Source organism: Eucyclogobius newberryi, unplaced genomic scaffold (assembly GCF_026437365.1).
Source record: "Eucyclogobius newberryi isolate DKJ021-1_F unplaced genomic scaffold, fEucNew1.0.hap1 SCAF_15, whole genome shotgun sequence".
Lineage (NCBI taxonomy): Eukaryota > Metazoa > Chordata > Actinopteri > Gobiiformes > Gobiidae > Eucyclogobius > Eucyclogobius newberryi.
This window is the reverse complement of record NW_027315779.1, coordinates 17,735,534-17,761,971: the sequence shown is the minus strand read 5'-3', so window position 1 is coordinate 17,761,971 and position 26,438 is coordinate 17,735,534. Positions and strand designations below refer to the sequence as shown.

The following is a 26,438-nucleotide window of genomic DNA, read 5'->3' as shown; positions in this document are numbered from 1 at the left end:
AAGTGCCCTTCTTCTTGCTGCTGTCTAGGGGAACTATATTTTACTGCGGAGGAAAGTTAATTGCAAGGAACATATAAGGCAGTGCCTATTATAAGGTGTAATATAGCAGGAAGTACTATGCAATAGTAGACTATAGTCATGGTAGAATGCCATTTTTTTAACGTGTTACTTTTCCTAACATTTAAAAGCGACACAACGCGAGCCCTGTTCAACTGTAGCGTCTTAATGCTTAATTAAATGACAAATCGGAGGATCGCGTTTGCAGATTGTCTGAATTGACGTCAATTGGATTGGTTAGGTGACAGCGGCAGGCTCCGCCCCCTCCGGCCCAAGGTAGCGCGTGCAGCGCGCGGGAGGAGGGAGCAGGGGCTGAGCTGATCCCACGTGTGACGCTTTCATTCCCGGCTCAGTAATATTCTCATAGCGGGGCTTTGCATATCTCCTGCCGTATCTGTGTGTGTCTGTCACTGTTACTGTAGTCCCAGCCTATAGTTTGGAATAGATATGGAAGGAGACGGGAGTCAAGCCACATCCGGAAGCCTAAACGATTCACAACATGACCCGGGGTAAGGAATCTTTCTAAATGTGCACTTAAGGTAGGATTTATTCACGTTACAACATCTTGGAGAGGACTTCGCCTGCCGCGTCCCCACAGTACGCACTTGTACCGTGCACGGGTCTGTTTCGGCTGCAGTTTGGAGAGAGCTCTGCTTCGTGGCGAGAGTAGCCTCCCCCTTTTATGTAGACGGAGCAGAATTACTTAGCGCGAATGTGTTTTCATAGTCTTCCTTTATCCTTTAAGGTCGCTTTTAGAAGTAGTTAGTCGTCAAAATGGCCGAACTGACATCTGGACTCACTTCTGTTGTGTTTTCTGCTTACAGTAAAATGTTTATCGGTGGCCTCAGCTGGCAAACCTCACCAGGTAAGACTGTTATTCTCTTTCCCCCCGCGTACACAGGCGGTCCGCCGCTGTGACTGGGTGCTCGCCGTGGGTGCTGTGGGTGCCGTGGTGGTCCGTGTGCGAATGTGCACGAGTGTACTGTATGGGATGTCTCACTGGTGTGTGCGCGCGCCTTGTTATTTCTGATCTCCGTCCATCTGAAGTCCTCTATTCGACCCCTATGCGCATCGCGGGCTGTTCTTTCAAATACTGTGACAACACCGCGCTCAAATGTTTCCCTGTCAAATAACCCGACATCTTTTCTCTCTCCACAGACAGCCTTAGAGACTATTTTAGTAAATTCGGAGAAATAAGAGAATGTATGGTGATGAGAGACCCCACGACAAAACGCTCAAGGTAAAGCCACTACTTTTCCTTGACAGTGCATGCGGCCATATCGCTTACTTTGTCTTGTATTAATCCTGGCGCGTGCGCGGCTGTGTCCGCGTGTGCCCGCGTGCGTGCCCGTGCGCGCGTGTGCCAGTGTGTCCCTGCGTGTGCCCGCGCGCGCGCCTGCGTGTGTTTTCTCTGCGAGCCAGATAAGCCTAAACGCTCTCTCTGCTGTAAAGCCGCGGCCCAATGCAATTTGACATTGACTTTGTGACTGCACCACGGCGCGGGTCTGGTGTCGTCTCACGTCCTGGCGCGGGGGAAGAATGCTCAGATGTGTCGCGCCGCTTGTACTTCCCAAAATGTGCCCCAGGACTACGTAATCTGGATTAGACAGAATGTATCAAGAAACAGTAGAAGAGTAATAAGGTCATGCAGTGTTTTACTTGCTGCTGCGCCGTTCAAAAGCGGCAAGTAACATTTCACTGTTTGACTGAACTTCGCGACCTTTATCAAACTCTGCTGTCACATAAAATTGCTCAACTCGGTACTTCTATCGCTGACATTATTCAAAAGTGCACCTCACGTTGTAATGGAGACGTTTTATTTCATTTGAATGTTGTTGACGTTTTACTCTCACAAAGTTGCGTTGTTAATTCAGATTCCATAATTATTTATCTATGAATTATTGTTCCCTTTTTTTGTGTAACATTTTATTTTCTGTTCTACGCTCTAACATTGTTTTTGTTTTTGTGTCTTGCAGAGGATTTGGGTTTGTTACGTTTACAGACGCTGCCAGCGTAGATAAAGTCCTAGCGCAACAACACCATGAATTAGACTCGAAGACGGTGAGTCCATTCTACTTTTTATGATTATGGCTAATATGTTATGGCTATAGTTTGCCCTCTGTCATAACAGCGTTGCTCGTTTGTTGCTGAGGGCAATGTAGGGAAACACCTCTTGGGTTAAAAGAGGATGTTTGCATCAAGGTCAGGCGTCACAGCGATGATGGAGCTTTCAACACTAAGCTTAGCAATAAAACACAACTGCAGGGTAAATATTGCACGCGTTCACTTTCACTTGTCGAGATGAATGAGGACGGCACGCCCCCTTTTTCTGCTGCGGCCACATGTTCTGGGTGTGCATATCTCATGTAACAGCGAAGGGCGTGCTGTCTCAGGACTATCCCGCCGAGCCGCCGTCAGAGTTGCACTGTAGGCAGTATACCGTGCACTGGCGCTGGTTTACACTATTATTTTCACATTTCTAAAAAGGCATTCCTCCAGCCAAGCCAGTTTTTATCACAGCTTTAATACAGCTCCCAATCTTATCAGGGTAGTTATAATACTGTGACGTAGTATATCGCTCACGTATTAGCCGAACGTGCGGAAGTTTTAGTTTCAATTCATTCCCGCACTGACTATTCTCATTTATTAAAAAAGAACAAAAAACTCCAGTAAATCCATTGCCTCTTGAAATTTGTCAGTTGATACATAATTAAACAGGCTGCTCTGTAGTGATGGATTTGATCGGTTTCAGCTAGTATTACATTTGTCAGGGATTTTTAGAAACACCCAGTTATTTGAATCTGGAGTAGTTATAGTGAGTGAAAACAACTGGTGAATGTTTTGAGCTGATACAACAGCCGATATTTCCCGATATCAATATTGAAGCCCAGTAATTAATGTAGGTTATAGTAAAGTCGTTATGTCGTAGTTAAGTTCACCATTTCACTGCTCACATTTGTAAACATAACAACATCTCTCCGGGATGTAAAACAGTTTGTTGCATGACTCTATTGACAAAGAGATGATGCCTCTCAAGAGCCAGTCTAAAAGAAAATAAATAGATTACCGTGTAAACATACTCTTCTATTTCCAATTTTACTCGTCAATTGTCTGTTCAAAAAGACAAATCTGATGCACTGACGACAAACTGGGAAAAACATCCGTGCCAAATATGAAATGAGCATTACCGATACCTGATACTGATGTCAATATTGGAACTGCTAAATTTGCCATCCCATCACAGGCAGCACTTCTCTGTCAATATACGTAACAGTTAAGTGATGTTTTGTCGGGTTTTTGTCGGTTGTGATTGGCACACAGCTCTGGAACACTTGTGGCCGCGCGCACACCTTTCTATTCCATCCAGCTCTTTAAACCTCGCGTGTGCAGAGTTGTGAGTAATGCGGCTGCTTGAAACGCTCTTGTTTTTGGGCCTCCGAGTTTTTTTGGACGGGTCAGTGAAGTGACTAGAGCCGTGCATTTTGTATTCACGACATAACACATTTCCACATAGTCTTATAAACTAGTCTAATGGTACAATTAACCTTAAAATGGCACGTCATAATTCTCTACAAAAGCTGTTGTTGTCCATATTATGGCGGTGTTAAAATGGACAGTCACGTTAAGAGCCCACGTTAATCATTTGAGGCAATTCCATGCCTTAAAAGTTTGTTCATTTGTTCCTATTTCGTCTTTAGCAGATCCTTTCTTATCCATCACGCCTGGCTCTGCTGTTTTTAGACTAGAACGTGAATGCTGACAAAAAAAAAGAGATTGACGGCGTTGCAAAACCCATACAAATCTTTGGAGGGCAGTATCTAGAAGGGGGTTAAGGAAAATGTTTGAAGACGTGGCAATACAAATACTCGACGCCGAAATCTGGAGGAGTTTGAAAGCGCGCGGCTGACGTTCTGAATGACTATCCCTGACAGCCCTGACAGCGCTGCCTATATATATATATTTACAGCAAAGGTCGTGGGGGAGACGCGCGAGGCAGAGGGGCCGCATAAAGCGCAACAGGCCTAAGCCGTCCACGTCTCCGTCTGATGCCTGATAAGTGGACGAGCTGTTGGGTTTACTGTCTTGCCTAAGGGCGCGTCGGTAACAGTGCGAAGAGTTAAACTGATATATTTTCTTATTACTCTATTAAGTCCTTCTGAAGATTTAACCCAGCGACCTTCTCCTTATACATCTCCAGAGCAACTTTCCCGTCTTTGTTGTTGCTGGTCAATGAATTAAAACTTGTTTTCAGGGCTGAATAGTTACATATTGAGGATTTATGTTGACTTGTTTTTTTTTGTTTTTTGCCTCGGTGCACACTCACAAAATATTTAACTAAAAATGTTTGGGACTTACTGTTATGCCACTAGAGACAAGCAATGCAATTATTTTGCTCTTTTCTTCTGAGTTTTTCTTGATGCTTTTTCTATTAAAAGCGTTTTCACAGTTACTTTTGGACATCTTTGCTGACAATATGTTTACATGGAGAGAATAAAGTCAGTTACTTTCAGTTAGTACTGCAACAGTGAGAACGGAAGAGAAATGATTTAGATAAATGTGTGGTTTAAAGTACATTATCAGTATTTCACTTTGAAATTTTATCACTATCAGTATTTTATCATTTTGATAATCACAAAAACAGCTATACAAATGCATCACAAACTAAACTACTAATCTACCTTATAATAAGAATAGGTGTGTATAGTGTATGTATCAAGTCGAGTAATAAAAAATGTGAATATCGTGCAGTTTAACCCTCAAAAAATGGTAAACCGCAATAATGTCAATGCCTCTTTGCGCAACATCTTAGCTCACATGACTTTGATAGTAGATTATATTCTATGTGCACTAATTAGATGAGTCATATAGATTCACAGATACATCCCAGCTGCTTATGTGTCGCTGTTTATCCAGTGAGCAGAAAAAAAAACTGTATGCAGCTGTCTCCGGTGTCATTTTGACCATTAGTCACTGGGCCCTGTCTGTGGTGCCGCCGCTGTATATCTCTGCGTTCCCACCATCAAGATTGAGTTAGGATCTCTCATATCTATAACAAAGTTGCTTGGCAGTCATGGCAAGAATAAGAACGTCATAGAAATATGGATGTATTAGCAGATGTTGGGGTGATAAAGCTTGGTACTAGCGCTGTATGTCTGAATCGAGTCCTTGCTGCTGTCCTCACTGACCTTTTGTCAATGCAAATGAATGGAAGGAAGTGTAAAATGACACCTAGCCACTTTGTCATTTGACAAGCGACAAACAAATATAGCTTAAAAGAGCACTGTGTAACTTTTCTAGTGGGGGGGGTCTGTCTACTTGTCGTCATGGAGATGTCATTGCTTTGCTAGGAACAACTTGTCCATTGTTTATTAAGAGGTTTTTTAGTTTCCATAAGAAATACCTTGAAAAACATGTGTTATACTGCGAGGGGGCGCCTATCCACAGATCTGGCCTGTAAGTTGGTCTGATGGTGTCGCCTGCTTGTCTCCACGGCTATAGACAAGTTTAATACGATATTGTGGATAGGAATGTCATGATATCACTCTTTCTCTCCTTTAAAAAAATTAAAAAACAAAAACGTAAAACGCAGACTTTCAAGATGTACAACTACAGTAGTTGGCGGTAAATACACCTTTTCAGTTAGCTGCCAACCACCATTAAAAACAACAACAACAACAACAACAACAACAACAACAACAACATATGTCATTATATCAAATTTGTGCGTACAATTATTGTAAGAAAAAACATAGCAATTTATATCAATTATAACTGAGCGCACGACCAAACAATTAAATCTTTAATTTTCTTTCATTCCAAAAACACCTTACTATTCCTCAAGTTTGTGACCAGCTTTATGAAATTAATCTTTCTGTTTTTTACACAATAGATGGAATTAAAAAGGACTGAATTTGTTCTTCTAAAATTGTCCCTTGTAATTTTCTTTTTTTTGTTTTAACTTCTTATGATTATATGGTAACCTGAATTTATGGAATAACCGAACAGTCTTCACATCCCTAATTGTGGAACATTCCGGGCAAATCAATAACATCTCGACCAGAAAGGTTACATAGTGTACTTTGAAACAAAACAGTTTGGGATAATCCTTTCACATATTTTGCCACAGACAAAGGGCTGTATGTGTCAGATATATTTCTCTTTTGCCTGCGTCTGTGTCCAGTTATGAAAACAGTGATGGGGGATGACTGTGAATGAGACATATGGAGAAGCACAGCCCGGGGCTTCCAAACGCACATGCTGCTAATTCACAACATATTTACCACTTTCACCATGCTTTGTTCAGTTTTGATGAAATATGCGACTCCGAGCATCTGTTCCCTGAGATGCTTCAAAGTAGAGGTATGATAGGGAGATTAGAAGACATGATCGGATTGCATTTACGAAAACACAACAAGGTGCATCGTCAAGTAAATGACTCATTCACTTTTTCTCAAAGTTACAGGGGAAAAAACTATGAAGTTAAGGTAAATTGAACTTTACAATTTGAGAATTTGCACATTTCTTTCTTTGTTGATTTTGGCATTATTTAAGCTTTTAGCGTTTTAACATGAAGGTATCTATTACAGTCTGATATTATTTTAACTTTAGAATGTCTACAGCAAGGTAAAAACAGCACATAATTTTAAGACCAGGTCCTTGTTATAATCAACCTACCTGGATGAATAAAGCTTTTTAAAACAATTAAAGCGACGTAACATGCTTACTAGTTGAGCTACTTTAGAAGGAGCATAATTACCTTGATAAACAAATGACTTTATCAAGGTTTCTTACCGTGACTATTCTAAGCCTGTCAAAATAATAAATGTTGAAGCCGCTGAAGAACTTATAGACGGTAAACAACGATTTAGAAATGAATTTGATCCACCGACATAGTCTCTCGTTTATCTTATCCCCACAAATGATGTTCTAAATACCATACCAACTTTATTCATACAGCACTTACAGTTGATCAACATGCTGTAAACAAAACAGAATAAACAAAGAGCAATCACAATGCAAATATATAAACAACACACAACAATAACACAAGTTATTCAAGTATTACATGCAATAAATTACAATGAAACAAATCTCCTGGGTCAGAGATAAAAGCCAGTTTTATCTCTGACCCAGGGATGAGGAAAGAGACCTTCATAATGTGTGTTTTATGTCTAAATGTACCAAAAAACCAAGTTGCGATAAATACACAGCAGAATGAAACACCTTGTAATTCTTTATCTATAGTGAGTCATACAACTTTTTTATGAAACCGTCTACAGCTTAGATCTTATTGTAGTAGAGAGGAAAAATAAGATATATCCACAATGAATAATGTCCCCCAAAATATATTGTTTCACTGATTATTCATTGAACGATAAGTCGATACAGTAATTATCTTGGCCTGCCTGGTCCAGTCCAGTATAGTCAATATTATTATGATGTTAAATTGTAAACTTAATCTATAATAACCCAGGCAGACATGTTTTGACGATTCAGAGGAGACAGGAAACAGCCTCAGGTAAAGAAATGGCGGGCAGCTGTAGGTGACGAACGTGAACTTGTAGTATCAGATTTACTTTGGCTTGCCCTTTTTTAAATATAGCACGTACTTCATCTTCCTCAGTTAATTATGGCTGACGGCATTATTAGTTTCTGCCGTCTCCGCTCAGAACACGGTGCACATCTGATAGTATGGCAGCTATGTAGCATCCTTCACACGAGAAAGAATCTGGATTATTCTGTAAATGGCATTTTGGACATCAACCATGAGCAGAAAAATGTGAGGCGTGACATTGTTAAAAATTTCATTATGGGTGTTTAGATATTCTATTCCAGGGCAAACACTGGTCACGATTGACAGCACCGATATCAAACATTTATGTTCTAATTTCGTTGCAGTTGTATCACCGCCACACACCTGCGGACCCAAATTACAGCGCGCTTTGATAACGCCTTTCCCCCCCTTAAACTTTTAACACCAAACATTCAAACAAGACATATCTTTAGAGAAACCTTTCCCTGGAGTCAAATTAATATATAATATCTTTTTTTTGCAAGATCTGAACTTGAGATATCGTCTATTTTTCTTGCCCTGCTCCCCCACAGTGGCATCCAGGAGCGGCCCTCCGAGACCCCGTAGTCAAAAGGCTGTGAAAGATAAAAGATGGCGGGTGTGTGCAGGGGATTCCTCCTCGGTCTGTTCTCATTTATTACCCTGACATAGCCGGCTCCTATGATGTCTTAAGGATATCTTCTTCTATTGTGCGTCGGATCGGGTTGCGTCATACCACAAAGGTGCATTGAAAGTGATAGTGTGATAACCACTGCCGCTGATTGGAGCAATCTGGTTATATGGGGTGATGCAAAGAGGCTATAAGGTGAGCAAATAACGAGGGGGATGAGGAAAGAGACCTTCATATCTCTGACCTCACTGATTTGTATGACAGATTAGCTTTAATGGAAACTGGATAGTGTAAACACAAACACATAGAAGAGGGAATGATTGAATTACCTAAAAGAACGTTGAAATATACACCATCTCAATACATTTTGTCCTTATGTTAGCGATATCAGAGGATATTTGTGCAATCAGAAATATGCTAAAATGTCCTCGTATAATGGGGAAATAAATCGAATGAGCTTTTAGATACATTTGCACAGTGGTTCCTCATCATTAGGTATTATATATTATGTTGTAATTTGATTGATTCATGCGTTTGTGAGTAATCCTGTATTGCCCGGCTTTCTCATTCGTTTTCACTCACTTACTCGCAATTATCCACCAAAACATTCAGACTCCGGGTCATATTTGTAGGGTTCAAAAATGCCACGTGGCCTTTTTTCCTTTCGCTTTTCAACGGTTATTTGGCCCGTCGGCTTTATTAGACAGGACAGCTGAGCGTGAAATGGGGACGAGAGAGAAGGGAAGACTTGCAGTAAATTATTAGAGCCGGGATTTGAACTCACAACACTGTGGCTGGCTGCATGTGGCGCCTGGCATAAGTGCTGCCGCTTTAACCGCTCCACCACCGGGCAGCACACATGGTCTTTTTTCAACAATAAAAACACGTAAATGAAAATCCACCTTCAATGGTCCTGTTTCTTTTTTTTCTGACATCATTATTGCAGTTTACAATGAACAAAATGTAAAATAATGATTTATATATAGAGTTGGACAATGTATTGATATATAGATAATATTTTGAGTGTTGTATTGAAGATATGCAACATTTGAATATTGAGTATATCGTTTATAGTTAAAAAAATGCTACAAAAATAAATAGGGTTATGTTGTAAACTTTCATATAAGGTTATAAGGTGATATTTCTGCACGTTTGCAATTCATTTTACACATTTAACACCCCCCCATCTCCATAATGTTATAGGTTAATTCACACATAGCTGAAAAATGCCCTCTTTGAGTGTGATGAACTGTAAAACTCAAGTTCAGTTCAATATTTGTTCTCCCAAGTTTATTTTTATTATGTCTTATCTCTACCAGACTTTACCTACCACCTTTCACCTCTACTCTAAACTTATTGTAGCTATCATGTCTACAAATGAGTGCCTTTTGCTTTTCTGCTAATAATTAGGAGCTGAAGGGTACATTTGCTGTTGCCAAGAGAGAAGTGTTTTTGACTGTCAAATTTGGCTGTGGAATTGAGGAAGATTTTCATGGAGATAGCCACAATATAACAGGTAATTGTTTTAAGTCGTAGCTTCAGAGCCCTTTGCAAATAACAGCGCATTAGAAGCTGCCAGTCAGATGTACATAAAAGCGGCTGGCACAATAACGCGCACAGAAATGAAATTGATGGTGAAAAGGACCTTGTGCATTCTACAGACAGTTGTAGATAACAGATGGCGGTAAAATCATCCAACAAAAGACTGGAGTCCCATTGTGAGTCTTTTTTAAAACATGTGTTAAATCTTTCTCAAACAAAGACTTTAACAAAAGACATTATCACTTAAAAAGAACTTTCTATTTTTTTTTGTTTCATTCCCCAGTGGCAGGGACTTCATACATCAATGAGATGAGTGGAGATGGAAATTCCACTGTTTGTTTGTGTATTAGTAGTGCTTTCCCCGTCAATTAATCTGGTGCCACACAAAACACAAGGTTCAAACGGCCATTCATTCAAACACATGCAGTTTGTTTATTCACATGAAGGTTTAGACTTTAGTGTGCACAGCTTGTGATGTTTTTATGATAAAGGGACTCCCAAAGAGGATTTAAAAAGTGCGTAGTGCAACAGCTGGATGAGACAACAGTTAGCCTTTTTAGTACAAAAACAGATTTAGTTCTTATTTCAAACACACGCATAGCATAAGCTTCTACATTTCTTGTTAATGTGGAAATAGATTTAATAAATTAGCATTTTTAGTGCTGCCTAGTGGTCGAGTGGTTTACTGCATTTGACCGCATCTCCTCCCTTTTCTCTCCCGATTTCACGCTCAGCTGTCCTGTCCAATAAAGCCTGCGGACCACGGACAAAAAAATCCTTAAAAAATAAATAGATCAAAGAGTTTGTATTTTTACATGCGATCGTCACCATGAGGAAAGTCAAGATTAACCAGTTCTTCAACAATCGCAAGTATTTATAGCTACAGTAGGTTATTCAGAAATGTCTCGAGGCGACTGTGGATAAATGCGCTGAACGACCGGTCCGTTACACACGAAGGTCCACACTATCGCGAGTGGACCTACAGTCAGTACAGTTGTTTAATGCCGCTGCTCCATGAGTTTACATGGGGCAGAGCGAGGGGCAGCACTGCTGGTTGGGGCTCAAAGATGGAGGAGAGAGAGAAAGGAGACAGGAAGTGCCAGAGTGTTTTCTTACCTGTTTTTACACGTCACAAAGCTGTTTGTTGTTGACGTGAGCCAAAGGAAAGTGCCCTCCCCTGAGCGTTACCATGGAGCTCATCTCACTAATCTCACTTACTACTACAGTAAGGTGCCAAAAAGCTTAAATGTATATTATTTAATCAATTTGTGGCCATTATATTTTATTGTCAAAATGATTTACTGTATTTAATGGTAGGCAAGTTAATTGTAACACATTTTCCTCTTACAGGAGTATTTGCAAGAAAATATAAAATATCAACGTTTCCTTTCTTTTTGCCGTTAATCGCAAAATCAATGTGATTATTACTGTGACATTCCTAGTCACCATTGCAGATTGTCAATATTTTTCAACAGTGTTCCTGTAAAGTAAATGTAATGTAGTACTTGTAGTTAAACACTTTAGCAAACACTCTGTAGAGACCAAAGCCCTCAACAGTTTTAGACAGGGATAAAGCAGGACTAGCATTTGCAATTGGCTACATGTCAACTCACAGCGAGAACTCTGCCACCGCAAGGGTCGCTTGACTGATCCCGGACCTGATGGTATGTGCGTTACATAACAAAATGTTTCAGGAAGGAAGTATCAGGTGAAGCGGAGAGGACATAATCTGGTGTTCCCAGGTACATTCATCAAGTGGAAAAGCTCCTTCAGCTGTTTGCCTGGAGAGCCGCTCTGAGCACAGCACAATCACATGAGCATGAATATGTAAACAGAGAGAACAATCGCACCTCTCCCCTCCCGCCTCATTTCAAAATTTCTCAAAGGAGTCATTCATCATAAGTTGTGACCTAAAAAGGTGCTGCTACAGCATTTCTCACAAGGATTGGTTACTAAGTCCTCATTGCCTAATTTGGAGGCTTTGCTCCGAGTGTGATTTATGCAATCTGCTCTATCATGGCCCCAATTTAACACCATTCTCTACATAAATTAATGTGTTTTGAAAATATACACCTTGCATGATTCCTGCTTATGGTGAATTGGATTTTTGTCCATTTTTCGTGGGCTAAACAGTGAGATATGTTACCAAGCTCAGGGCGTTGGTATTCAAAACCTATTGTGTTGTCTTTGCTCAAATAGGGCGCACAAAATAATTGAGTTTGAATTGGTTATGCCTGGGGCTAAGTGCTAAAACAAATCTTTAAATGAAATTCATTACAAGCGGAGTTGCCATAGCCAGGTGTTATTGAATTCATTTCTCATTTTGATCTGATTCCCGAGGATAACAGTAATAAGTGAGACTGCCACCAAAGATGACAATGACATTGCACGTGATTTGGTTTCCCTTCAAACACATTAAAACTGAGTCGTTCTCATCGGCTTAATTGATCTGTGCAGATGGTGGATTTGCTCATTTCCCTTCTATTGTGTTCATCAGGTGTGAACTATATGGCATTTTTCACCTCCAAATGAGTGACATTTCCAAAATAATAGGATTGATAGAACATTTAGCTCTTCTCGTGTATTGACTATTATCTTATGCCTTGATAATAGATAAACAATGAAACCTGGCTGTGTGAGTGCCTTGCATTGACTCCAGGGCTTCTACGATATTGCATGACAGATTATGATGAATATTATTCGCAATCTCACTGTAACCAATGCATCCAGTATTCAATGAAATATAGACATGCACATAAAAGTGAACAAAGCCATTATTTGCATTGAACACGGTCTTTAGATTTAATCAATTGAAAATCCCCTTTATGTCTCAAAGGATGGAGACTATTGAGTGGCGATGGCTTTTGAAACGGTCATTGTTACGTTAGTGCAAGGTTGATGCTCCCCGCCGCCTCATACCTTCATGTCAGCTGAATTAAGCAGGGGAAGTGGCCATAATGAGATAACAAGCCTAAGATGGAGGAACAGGCTGATGTGACCCATCCTCCTGGTTATTTGGCAATATCTGGAGACGTCAGCCGCCTCAGACTCTCATTTTCTCCCTGTCATATCCAATCAGCCGGCCCGCTCCAAAATAACAGTGACTCCACCCGCCGCCACATGCTCTGTCTGCTCCACAACTTTGTACTCCAAAGTGCTGCCCTCTTTGCAAATATACGGGTCACAGCAGCAGACAATTTGGTGACACTAATATTAGGCCTGAAGTCTAATCACCACGCAGTAATTACAGCTAATTAATATCCTGTTCATTGAAGGACACTGTCCACTGCTTTGAGTGTTATGTCTGTGAACTCCATCAGTTGAAGATAATTTTCTGCTGTAAATAATTTAGTGTAGTTATGTGAGACAGTGACAATATAATAACAAGAGTATTTAGCAGTGTTTAGCTAAAATATGAGACCAATTAATACAAGCTGGATAGCTGGTTTGATAACACAAAATTTAAAGATGTAGCGTCTTGATTTACAGGCTTAAATTTGCATAAATGGATGATGGAATTCATTGGATTTTCATTAGTAGATAATGACCAGAAAATAGCAATCATTGAGTGTTCATTACCTTAAAATAAGCCTTTAATATCTGCACAATGGAATTAAGATGGCCACGATTTATATATAATGATAATATATCTATGTCTATGTGAGGAACGAGCGTTTACACTGTCCACCTCCATTCACAAACACATACATGAATATATTTAAAGTCTGATGAAAGCAATGTGTTTTTTTGCCTTTTCTTTTTAAAAGAGAAACTGTACTTCACATAATTTCTGTAAATAATTATCCATTTATGTAGCGATTACCTAATTGCTTGATTTGAGCTATTGAGAACAGAATGATAAGGCTAGTTTGCAATAGTTCAATCGTTTCATATCTCAAGTACTCACAAACTGATGCATATGTCAGGTTTTATAACATGATTCCAGTGGTTTTAAATGGCTGAGCCATGAATGAGACTTTAGTTCAGTCCTAAGATGTATGTGAGATTTCACACCCGTCTAATGCAGCAGCTCCAGTTCACATCTGAAATGCTCCTGAAGTTTGCCCTGAACTTGCAATCACAATAATTCTTTTAGCACTTCAATGCAAATGTGTTTTTAGATAACACAGAAAATCCAGCAACCTTCTATCACTGTGTCTGTCACTGTCGCTGCCCAAAGAAAACCGTAGTGTTTATTGCTGCTAATATGAATCACCAAGCGGCATTGTTTCTGGGCTTTGGCTTTAAATATTTTACTGCTTTTTTACTAACCACAGCATTCTTATTCTCTTTTAATTTCCAGATTGATCCTAAGGTTGCCTTCCCTCGTCGCGCCCAGCCTAAGGTAAGAATAAATTGGTCACTTACCCTGTCCAGAGGACATGATCATGTCTAATGTCACTACGTCGCTTAATTTTGTGTGTTCACGCTGCTGATAAAAAGGACTTGTCTGTCTGGACGGTCTGCTCAGTCTAACAAAGACAACATTAAGAATGGTTGTGGTTTTGTTTAATGTTATACTGGTATCAGACAGAAAGATGAGCTGGATTCAGATCAGATCTTAAACAGCTGTTTTGGTTCATTCTAAGTTTAATGTTTGGATTTGGGAAATTATTAGAATTTTAGGTTTATGTTTTACTACATGTGTTGTAATGTTGGTAGAGTAGTTTAGACCATGTTTATCTGTTGTGATAATTATGTTTTTTTATATTGTGGCACCCCTAATCAGTTTAAAAAATAAATAAATAATATAAGCTTTATTCTGACAACACAGACAATGTACAATACAATGACTAGTCAACTAGTAAAATAATTGTTATATTCAGCCCTGTTGTGGTGAGTTTGCTTAGCTATAACATTGATGAAACGGAGACGCTAAATTGGTTGCTGTCAATGAGAATGGATGGCAACAGAAAATAAAATAAAATGACCAAAAAAATCATGTAAGAATACGTCATCACGACACTTTTACAACATGACCTCTCGTAGAAGGTTGTTCACTAAATCCACTAACGCGCAATCACAAGGGACACTGTGTTGTTAGCTAAAACGTGGATCATTAGCCTGCCATAGACTTGATTTCTGCACAACTCAAATCCACCGACTCTATTGAGCTGTTTGCTTGTGCAGTAAGTAATTTTGAACGTCTTTAATTGTAGTGCATCCTCGTGAAAAAAAAATAATAAAAAAAGGTCACAATCAGCATCAAAACAATGGATAATTATGATAAGAAAGAAAAATCAAATCGCGTGGCACTGTCCCTCTTATCTTCCCCATGCATTCTTTCGGCCTTGATTACTGGGCTTCAGCTCGTCTATTGACAAGTAAATATTCGGAGTGCGCACATATCAGGCCGCTGTAGTCAAGGGCTTTGTTGACATGCCCTCTCTCACCATCCCCCAGCGTTTAATGTGCAGGCTGGAGCGCGGCTACAGTGCCCCGCTATTCAGGCCGCTATCAGGGCTTTTTCTACCTTTAAACCAGGTGGAAATCGATAATAGATTTTCTCCTTCCCACTGGATCAGGGGGAAAGGCATTGTTAAAGAGTTGTTCGGGTTTCAAATGAGGAATTGGCAGTGCAGAGCCTCAAAGCCAGAGCACACGGCGACTTAAGGATATCGGCACAACGCTGGGGAAAAAGTCGCCGTTTTCCCTCCACGTTTCCTTCCACAGCAAATACATCAGTTCACCGTGCGCTTGTTCTCTACCAAGGTGAAATAAAACATGAAATGATGTTGCCGATTTTGAATTTTTTTTCCATGAGAACAGAAAGCCTGCTTAGCGATGCCATTCCTTATGCTGCCTGAACAGGTGTTGTACTGCCAGCTACCTGAAAGGAAACACAATATTTTGAACTGCTCCCGTACTGTTTGACATCCTACCTTTGCTATGATTTATTATTCTATGTTATAATGACACCAGAGCAGAATCTGTGGCACGGCGGCAGTCTTCCAATGATTTATAAAATGGCTATAGGGAAAGCTTGTTAGAGAGGAATAAATGGCTGCATTGAATCTGGATTATAAAGGATTTTAAAGCGATGGGATTAAGCCAGTTAGATTAACATTGCTTGGGTTTGTACTTTATGTGCAATTGATTTAAGACCTTTAGAAGAATTCCCATTTTGAGTCCCCCATTTAGAAAGTCCCTTCTGTTTTGCATCCTTTTGTTCGCTCACTGTCTGCTGCCTGCCCGCTCCTGCAGCTGTTGAATAGGCTCCATTCTTGTTAGAAGCGGCGCGTCTTGGCAGGTGCGCCGAGGGCCGGGCTTTGGGAGAGCACAGCCACGCGGACAATCAGAAGTTGATTTTAATTTTCACACGATTTACAGTACCGTAACCTCTAGAGTGACCCCCCCCCCCCTCGGTAACAGTGCATGGCTAAATATACATTGTTGTGCAGTGAAATATTTAATTTAATCTATTTTTCCCCTTAATTTTTGTTGCTTTTTTCCCCAAATCAAAAGCAAAACATAAACAAAGCCATTAGGTATGCACATTCTGATCATTGTCTTTAATTGTCTAATTGGCTGCTTTAGCAAACAAGCATCACCTGCATTGTATAAACAAGCGTTTTTTCCCCCTTGATTATTGTGATTATTTACATAAATGCAACCAAAGACAAATGATGAATTATGTTACAAATGATCATGAATACATTTCATTTGCTCTTAATTTTGTAAGTTCTCTGATCGTACGTTGTATTTTCTTTTCCAAATGATACTTCAGAATATTAATGGTGGGCGATATTGACAAAAATGTACATCTCAAAATGTTTTTTGTATTATCTTGATAATGATATTCAGACAATATTTGAACAATGTAGCAAGAATGTTCTAAAATGTATATCAGTAAATCTTGGTTGCGGTTCAAGTCCAGCAAAAGACAAGTGCAGAGATATAACTTTATACTCCTGTCTGGAACATTACGTTAGATGTTTCTGATCATTTTATTTTTAAAAAGCAATTTTTTTGGTGTAATTTTTTATAATATATTACAGACTATACCCTCGATATTCAAATTTTTCATATCTCCAAAACAACAATTGCAATATTAAATAAATATATGTTTTACTTCTATGTTAGTATAGTTTTCATTCAGTAATTTAAGAAATTCCTAATTATTAACTCCAGAAAAACATGTTTCAAAAAAAGAATTCAGATAAAAAAAAAAAAAAACATAATGTGTGACGGCCGGTCACGGTGTTGTTATTTTCATACGTTCATTTTCTCGTATTATGGATCTTGCGTTCGCTTGTACCACAGTAATTCCTCTATATTGCTCAGCCCTAGTATAGAGTATGTGCAGCACGTAGAGCAGTGCTTGAAACAGACAGGAAGTGAAGGTGAACACAGAGGACATTTGACTGTAAACAAGTGAAGGTGCAACGACAGGATCACAGCAAAAACAACTTGTATCCACCGCCATAACTGACACTGCCCCCAAACACACGGCACTGTACTGGGACAGGCGCTCGGCAACATATATTCATTAGCTACCACTGGAGCAGATAACCTTGTGGATGTTTCCCTTAAATGTGACTATTAGACAGTTGTTAAAGGGATTTGCATATTGTAGGTATTTAAAACCAGGGCAGGCTTAGCTCCTCTGCCCCGAGTGCCCAAATTAAAATGCACAGGAGAGTCAAAGAGAACATTGATGTATAGGGGTAAACAACAGAGGCTTGTTTTAATTTGGAGTTGCACTTGAGAGCCTTTATCACTAACTTTATATACGTCTTAAATAAATCTCCATTTTGCAGAAAACCTTTAAGTGGATACGCGTTGTTTTGACATATTTCCATTTATCAAAACAAATGGGTCAGGGTTGTTTGTTAGATACTTGCAGCCTTGTATTCATACACAGTGCTGATATTTTTGTACCCACAAGCTCCTTCGCATCTTTGGCATACCCTCAAGGTTTTTCATTTTTCTGGTATTTTAGCCACATTTTGGATCCTTTAAATCTTTATTCAGCCAATATAGGTTGTCCAAAAGCTTTATATCTTATCTTTCCAAGTGTAAAATAAAAGCAACTGCGCCGCAAAGTAGTGCGGTAAATGTTTGTCTGCTACAGCTTTGCCATCCTGATATTTTGATTTAAACCAAAAGTGTTCATGGCCCTAAAATAAAGCCCAAACATCAAAGATTGAACATTGCGGTAGGGAACAGTTTAGCATCTTGTAAAAAAACGATTACCATGTGCCGCTCACATCGGCTTTGGTGTCGTCTTTAGAGGCGCGTGTGCCCGTTTGATTTGACTAATCTACCTTTTTTGTGACCATCTGCACTGGAATAATGGCAAAGGGCACAGAGGGGAGATAACCAGACGTGTCAACGATCAAAGGAAACACACGAAGGAAATGCGCCACGGCACACACATTACAAAGAGTAATGGCACACACCGCCAGGCTCACCTTAAAAGAGCATTTAGCATTGGGAACACAGCTGTGGCTTTGGACCCGTCAAAACACATGTATAAACATATAGAGACATTAGGATGCACATTTTGACGTCTGTCTCACAGACGTGAGCTGACACGTTGTTTCATCTACATCCTGTTTTTAATCTTTTTTATTTTCATTGACAGTATTTCATGTTCTGCCAAGTGCAACGGAGATCAAAAGATTTCTAGCAATAAAAAGTTTTGTTATTTCAACAGTTTAATTCAACATGGTAAGTTGCACGTCAGATGTTTGTCTGGGCTTGAGACATAAATAGTTTCCGGATTTGTGCCTCCATTTAGCAGAACTAGGAAATATGAAAGTGAATACCGGTAGTATGTTTTTCATCATATTAGATACATCCTTGTTGAAAATTGAGTACATTTGATCAGATTCTTTCTCATTCTCATGTCAGTAAAAGGAGCGTTGAAGGTTGCAGGTAAAACGGTTGTCTCTTGCCGCGTCCTTGTTTGATATATTCCAGCGCTGCTCTGGGTGAGCAGTGTAAACGGGGCCCCCTCGCTTGTTTCCTGAAGAAATCAAAGCGACCGTTTCCTTCGACATTGCTCGAGATTTACCACTCGACGTCATTACTGCCACCGCCGCTGCTTTTGTTCCCCACAGTGAAGTCGCACACAGGCATGGCATGTCCCAGCATGATTTTAATTGCCAGTGGGACTGTGGCCACTTCACTGGGAGATGAGTTCTGATGGCTTGTTATGGAAATGAAAAGGAAGGAGCAGCTACCATTCACAGAGCAATGGGTGTAACCTCTTCCATGCACCTCATAAAGGAGTTTGCAGATGCCACCCAGCGCAACTAATGACAGTCTCTCACTCCGGATACACGCCGAAATAGACGGCGCCGCTGCTGCTGTTTGTTTTGTTTGCTGATGACAGTTCCCTTCCCTGTAACAGTTGTCTAAAAGTGCATAGATTAGTGTCAGTAACGGGAGGAAGGAAGGAAAGCTAAGTGTGCCACTACTACCTCTGTTAAGGTAATTCTGGGCCATCAGTCAGAAATACCATCAAAGCACTGTCCCAAATTTGACTCGTGCTTGTGACAGCTGAGTGCGGCTCCCCTGCTCGTGGCCTACTCTCAGCGCTGGTCTATCTGTGGCAGCTGTGCCCGCCTCCAGCTCTCACTTTCACTTTGCTCCTTGCGTTGTCTCATTTTCTCTTTTGTATGTCACTCCGTTCGTCGGCTGTGGTTTCCCCCTGTCACACTCTTTGCAGCAGTGGGAGATTAACCTGTTTCCCCAGAATCCCCACACATCCTACATACGCACGGCCGATACCTGCAGACTCCGGTCTAACTGTGACTGCACAACGCACAATGAACGGACCGGCGGCTGCCTGAGAATGCCACGGGAAAGGGAAGGTCGTTACAGCTCCTCTGGCTCTCACAGACAATTACAAATGTGTCAATGCAAACTGATTCTGAATTTGTTAGTACGGAAACACAACTCTCACATATTACCAGGCAAAAGGAAGCTTACACACTTTGCTTTGAATAGGCATCTGTGTAATCCCTCAGCTGTCCAGGTAAAATCCATAACAAAAGAAGGTTTAATTCTGTAAACTGGACAAAGGGCTTTTTTATTATACATTGTGACACTCATTCAAGTAGCATCTTCAGTTCTGAAGCTTGTGAGCTATTTTTATTGCATCATTAATTGTACAAGCATCTCTTATCTTATGTTACCTTCTGTTACATTTGATTGAAAATGGCATTGGAAGTTTTCAACCATTCTCTCACGTTACGCTAATATTGACCTGGTAAGGCTTCTATTTACAGAAAGTTGGCCTTTATTTGTTTTACCATTGGTCTATTTATCTGGTGTTTTATTGTTTATGTCTAATGCTGCCCAGTGATAATACAGGAGTGCAAACAGCTCCTCTTGACCTGTCCTTTTCACAGGTAAACAGCCTTTCTGACAGCGCAGCAGCGAGCCTCACTCACTCCTTGTTTCAGGATTACACCGTCATGTAAATGCATTCTTACACCTCTGCTCAGTTATTTGATGTAGATTTAGCATTATGATATTCCCCTCCTCAAAATGATCCTTATTTCACACAGCTCACTGCAGAGAAAATGAAACCTCCGCCAGTGCCAGCCACTTTGAATGTCCCCGCGAGTTTATTAAAAGCACCAGCTTCTCCCCCTGCTTCCAATTCGGAGCCACACAGCTGCACAAGTCAGGAAGAATATTCAAGGACAAAAATCTTCACTGTTGAACACAATGTCATATCAGTATCTTTGTTCAGCCTCGCACATTATGACAAGGAGACCTCCCAAATATTTAGAATGGCATTTTATCATGCAGCTGCTACCGGCAAAGTTATTAAACGGGATGAAAACCCAGCCTTCAGCTTCTTTTCAGCTGCAAAGAGATCCGCACTACAAAGTCCAATTGAGCGCTCATATAGCTCTGTTTTTCAAAAAGGTTTTCACAGCGTACACTAAACGCCATGAAGTTTCTGTGAAAACGCACAAGAACGTATGATTGTGAGCAAAGAAAACTTTGACCAAGACGACAGTAAAGTGACAAGCGAGTTGATGGGAATTCTTCACTGTCACTCTCCTCTCAGACACGACAAAAAATAAAAACAGCAGCAGATGTGTGGGCTACACAAGCAAGGCATTCTTCAGATGGAGAATGACACAGGGCTGCTGTTCTGTGCGCTCATGTGGTAATGGCACTGTGAGCTGGACTTTGAGCCTGTCCAGAACTGCAAAATAATGTAGAGTTATCAGTGTTGAGACATAACTAAATGCAACTCAAGGATCTGACAGAAATTTACACTCCAAACCAATGTTTCAAGTCTTGTTGGTTTCATTCTATAGACATAAAACCTCTAAAAGGTTAAGGTAGCTGAGTGGCTATTTGCCTGGAAAGTCCAGAATGATCTCTCTGTATTTTTGTACAGATCAATATCAGTCTGGTCACAGTTTTCATCTCTGCGAGTTCAGATGGGTGTGATTGACAGGTGGATAAACCAATCAGGGACACGGATGGTTCGTCCATATCAAAACAAATATGACACTGGAAAAGAGAAAGGAATCACAGAAGACTAGAACATTGTAGAATCTGCATATTCAATGAGCAAAACACAAAGCACTGTTAATCTGATTTGAGAGAAGTTTGATTTTGTTCTAAATAATGAATGCCTTTTTTTCACATGGGGTCGCAGAGATACTGTAAACTAACCTGATTGCAGGGTTTCTTTGAGTTAAACTCGAGGTGCGATGGAGAGCACGATGACCAGACTCAAACATAATTTAAAGTGTGTATTCTGGATTCTATGCAAAATGGCTAGCACTCTGTCAAAACAAGACTGTTCCTGGTTCAAATCTCTGGGCACTAGTTTCCTCCATCCTCCTTAAAACATCTGAAACTGTGGCTGAAATAAGGGCAGAGTGAAAGTCTATATTATATTATCTACTTTTGCTAATTTGAAATGTTTTGTGTATTGAATTGTTCTAAAAGCCTCCTATGGACACTTGGAAACAAAGCATCTGGTTCATCCAATGTCATTGCTTTGTTTATATTTAAAAATAAAAAAATAAATGAATTGAATACATTGAATACATTGAATAAATAATCAACCCCAAACATACACAATAGGTAAAAAAGGTCCTTACCAAGGATTGAGTAAAAGGTAATAAGTAATACAGTATTTGATTTGAATTTGGTTACTACGTTTTGTAAATAGCTCAATTTATGAAACTTGTATATCTTGATGATTTAAAGTAGAAACATTTTAATGATTAGTTCTATTATCAACATTTTAATCATAAATCTGACCCTTTGACTTCCGTGCTTCCACTGTTGCCTCTGTGGATTTGCTCCAGATGAAAACGGGGCCAGCACTGCGACATCTGAATGACTGTTTGTTTGTTGGTCAGACACAATCACCAGCTGAGTGACCCACTTAACGGCTAGTCAAAGCATTTTGTCCCAAATCTTTCCACTATTTCTTTGCTTTTGTCCAATATTTATGCTTCAAAGACGACATAAATGATGTGCGAATGTTAGTGTAATTATTTTTCATTGGAGTTATAATATGAACGTGCGTTGTTCCTTTTGTTTGAATAATTGCGGCAGTGCTCGGGAACATGTGTGCGACTCTCTCGTCCGACTCCAAGTCTCTTTGCTTGCCGATGGGAGAGTAATTATGTTTTCCCGTAGATGGAGGGGCTTCCTACAAGGCGGACCAAAGGCAGCAGTCAAGGCAGGCTAGTTCTGGCAGGCCGGAGAGGACAGAGGGGTGTGTGGAGAGAGCTTGGCACTGCTACAGTAAACCTGATGCTGACTGACAGTAATGAGGACAGCAGCTCTATAGCCAGGATGGAGAGGAGAGAGGAAGAGGAGCAGGGAAGGAGAAGGAGAAGAACGCTCTTTCCATTCTCTATACTTCTCAAGACCTCTTATCAAAGGCTCCATGCATATGCTCACACAGCCAGTACAAGTCCAAGCACAACTGGCAACCGCTGCCTGTCCTCTTTTGTCGTAGAGTACTGGGGCAATGGCAAGACAGGAATTTAAGAGCAGAGAAAGGTATAGAAATACTAGGACAAGACCAAGAACCTCTGCCAAGGCACTTGTCCCTGCAGTTATAAGCTATGTGAAACGAGACAAAGATTTGGATTTTGGAACTATTGTATCTTTTGGAATCTCAAAATCTTGAAGAATTTCAGAATATAAGTACCAATTGAGATTAGAGATGTCACAATATCTAAATTTTAAGATTATTGTGATAATTATTTTTTGCGATTTAACGATTATTCAGGATTATTGAGACTGTGGCCAAACAACACTGACATCTTTAATTTTCTTTCATTCCCGTGGTCTAACATGTTACTGTTCCTCAAGTTTGTGACCGACTTTATGAAATTGAACTTTCTGAAAGACAGTTAAATATGACAATAACAGCCAGAGTACCAAAGTATTTATAGATAAATTGAACAAAAATAGATTGAACAAAAAATATGTAATTTTGCTTCTAGAATTGTCAAAATTATTATTATTTGGATTATATTTTGCCCCGAATAATCACGATTATCGATTAACCCAATCATCTTGACATTCCTTATGCAGATTTCCACTCTAAGGAATCATTTGTGGTGGGATTATAGATCATCCTTCCCTGAAATTTACACAAAGACATTTAAAAACAAAGACATTTATTCTGGCAATAATAACAACAGTTGAGAAGACAGCTGTATACAGTAGTAGAAAGGCTATACCAACTAAAAATCAATTGTGAGCCGTGCAGTGTGTAGCAGCAGCATCGGGACTCAGAGCGAAGTCACTGGGGAAATGAGCATGCTCTTTAGGAAGTCAGGAGGAACCTAAGACAATACGCTCCGCCTGTCATTCATAATAAAAGGCCGTATTTATGTTTGTCCGCAAATTTATTTACTTTCTATTAAAATCAGTTTGCATTGCCTTTGCAGTAAATAGCTGTCAGCCACAGAGATGCCTTTGACAAGTCTCGGATTGTCAAGAGTTCTTTGTGGTATAAATACATATCTGTAAAAAGTTGAAAACTTTGAAAGTCACACTCGACGTCTGGGTGTCGGCATCGTGAGAGACAGATGCTCAGCGCAATTCTCATTGTTTTACTGTGACCTTTTTTGGACTGGCCTTTGGCTGCAATAGTTGCAACAATTAAAAAGGCCCAGTCAGCTAAATCACGATGATGACTTCTATTGTGTTGTCAGCCACATCACCTTGTCATTTGTCCACCAGGACTTTTCCCCGTGCCAACGTCCTCCAGCTTTCCAACCAGGATTCATGCAGTCAAAAGAAAATGTATAGCGGCCAATTCAGGAAGTAATAGAAATGAAAGATGGAAGCTATATGGCCATGAGCTATAATGTAATGTATGTCTATTGTTCAGCAGCAGTTAGCACAGCCCGCAGCCTGAAGTGACAGGACTGACACATGCTATTGTTAGAGGCAGCCATATTATGCCAGCTTCACCTTACATTACGGCCATGTTAATGATTTGTGCTTCCAGCTCTCATGCTCTTAAACAGTATTCGAGGCACCATTAAAGCATGAATGAAAATAACATGCATTTCAAATAGATAGTATGGTACAAAAGTGGTATGGATCAAGATTTGCGCTCGTACAGTGTTTACCCTTCACTAAACCATTTTTTCCCATGTTAAGATTGTAAATCTATAATGCTTGGTTATTTTTTAAACCAACATTAACCTCATTAAAGAAGACTGTTTTTGGATTGTATAAGGAATGTTTTAAGATAGAGCAGACATGATTCTGTGGTTAGTTTTTAATATGTATCAGTGCCATTGCATGATCACATTGTGATTTGCATTGTGAAGGCTTTTCTTGTGTTGGGCAAATTTAAATGTAGTATAGTTTGACATGAAATCCAGGAACCCAGTTCATATGAATTTAACATTATCCAGGTAAAAATAAATACATTGTCACTTGTTTATAATTCTTTAGGAATAATTGCATGATTACATGACTTTTAAGGTTATGGTACTTTTCAATGTGTGGACAAAGCCTACGCTTGTATTTTTAGCTTTAATGTAATTACAAATATTATAATAATTAAACAATACATATTAAATTAATGTCTTCTTGGTTTACTGTTGGATTGCATGATTTGTCAAGTGATTCAATGAGTTGATAGGTTCATTGCCAAACATCTGTCAGTAAAAGCTTGTAGAATTCAGTCTTTTTGTTTAGAAATTAATATTGAAAGTCATTGTTAATAAGACTAAATAAAATAGTATTAAAATTGGTACAAAAATCAATGTATAAAGGAATAAAAGGAAAAAAAGTGATGTATTTTTTTGTTATATAGCATGTCCTAATTCAGAATCAGAAAAGGTTTATTGTCAATGAACAGAATTCACAAACACAGGAATTTGCTTTGGTGATTCGGTGCAACATAAAACAATGAACAATGATAAAACAACCTATATAAAATAAAAAATAAAAACACTTTAAATCTGCTTTGAGATAAAAATAAATAAAAATACCGTAGGCTTTCTATGTACACAAAATGTACAGTTGAATTTACAGATAATTGTGATATTGTATATGCTTTTTGACTGAGAATGAGCATATCCCCCAACAAAACACAACTCTAACATAAAACCAAAGTTATTTAGCCACGTCCTCTCATAACAAGTTGTTCTACAGCTGCGTATATGTGCATGAACATAATCCATAAACATTGTGTGTCACACATTTGTCTTGCGTCCGTTTCTATCTCCTCCATCACACAGTTTAGCCATAATAGCACTGCCCTCTGCTTTTAATCCCATTGCATCATGTCATTTGGTGCAGTAAAGCTGATGTTGGTCTGATCAGTTTGATTTGGACTTGTCGCCCTGATTGGAGGATTGGGCGGCGCGGCTCACTGGAGTGTTCTGTTGTGATTGGATCCAGTTGTCATTGTGAAGTAAGATATTGGTATCTCACAGGCCAGATTGCTCTTTTTCACTTTGACGGCATGTGACAGGTCGTGCTCTGTCGTTTGTATGTGCTGGCCTATTTTTCTTTTCTTTTTTTCCTTTTTTCCCTTTTTGGTCCAGGACACCAGTCTTCTTTCAGATTAAGAATGATCTTCTCTTTGTGCCTGTCAGGTTATTAGTTGAGCCATTGTAGAGCTGTGATTAATTGAGATGGCCAGAAGCTTTTGTTGTCCTTTTCTGCTTCTACTGCCTTTCTCAAACAAGATATTGTTGCTGCGGGTTTGAAGATGTTTATTCAAATGTTAACAAGCATGTTTTCCCAAGTGTTAATCATATGGCCATTTTGTTGAATTGAAGCCACAATTTCTAACTATAATGCTAATGTATGCTTTCGGTAGTGTTGTCCTTGTTTTGATGTTTTCAGTGTCAATAGAGCAGATTGTTAAACAGGCGACAGAAAAGATGCAACTTAACACAAATATATTGGGCGCCATAATTATATATTTCCAAACTGACTCTGTTATTTTACTTGTCAGTTTTAACAACTGCGTGTTGTTTCCTTTCTCAAACTAAATTGTGACTGTAGTGTATGCTGTCACTTTGATGCATAAACATCAAGTAATTATCTAAAACCGTTAGCTCTTTAATTAAAATATGAGCTGAACTATAACCATGAGCTGTGTGCTTTTTCAACATGATCAAAGATAAAAGGTAGGAGAAAGAGATGAAAGAATGCAAGAGGTCATGATTCGCA

At 39.6% G+C, this 26,438-nt stretch overlaps 1 protein-coding gene across 18 annotated transcripts in view; it reads left to right on the top strand.

Annotated features, from left to right (window-relative positions):
- The first annotated feature begins 361 nt into the window (after positions 1–361).
- msi2b (musashi RNA-binding protein 2b) overlaps positions 362–26,438 on the top strand; it is a 293,043-nt gene continuing 266,966 nt past the window's right edge. For all 18 annotated transcript variants that reach the window (XM_072446482.1, XM_072446479.1, XM_072446469.1 and 15 more), the window contains exons 1-5: positions 362–566; positions 882–922; positions 1,216–1,297; positions 2,034–2,118; positions 14,086–14,127. In XM_072446482.1, coding sequence (XP_072302583.1) covers positions 505–566; positions 882–922; positions 1,216–1,297; positions 2,034–2,118; positions 14,086–14,127 — 312 coding nt within the window. In that variant the 5' untranslated portion in view covers positions 362–504. The remainder of the gene's footprint in view (positions 567–881; positions 923–1,215; positions 1,298–2,033; positions 2,119–14,085; positions 14,128–26,438) is intronic.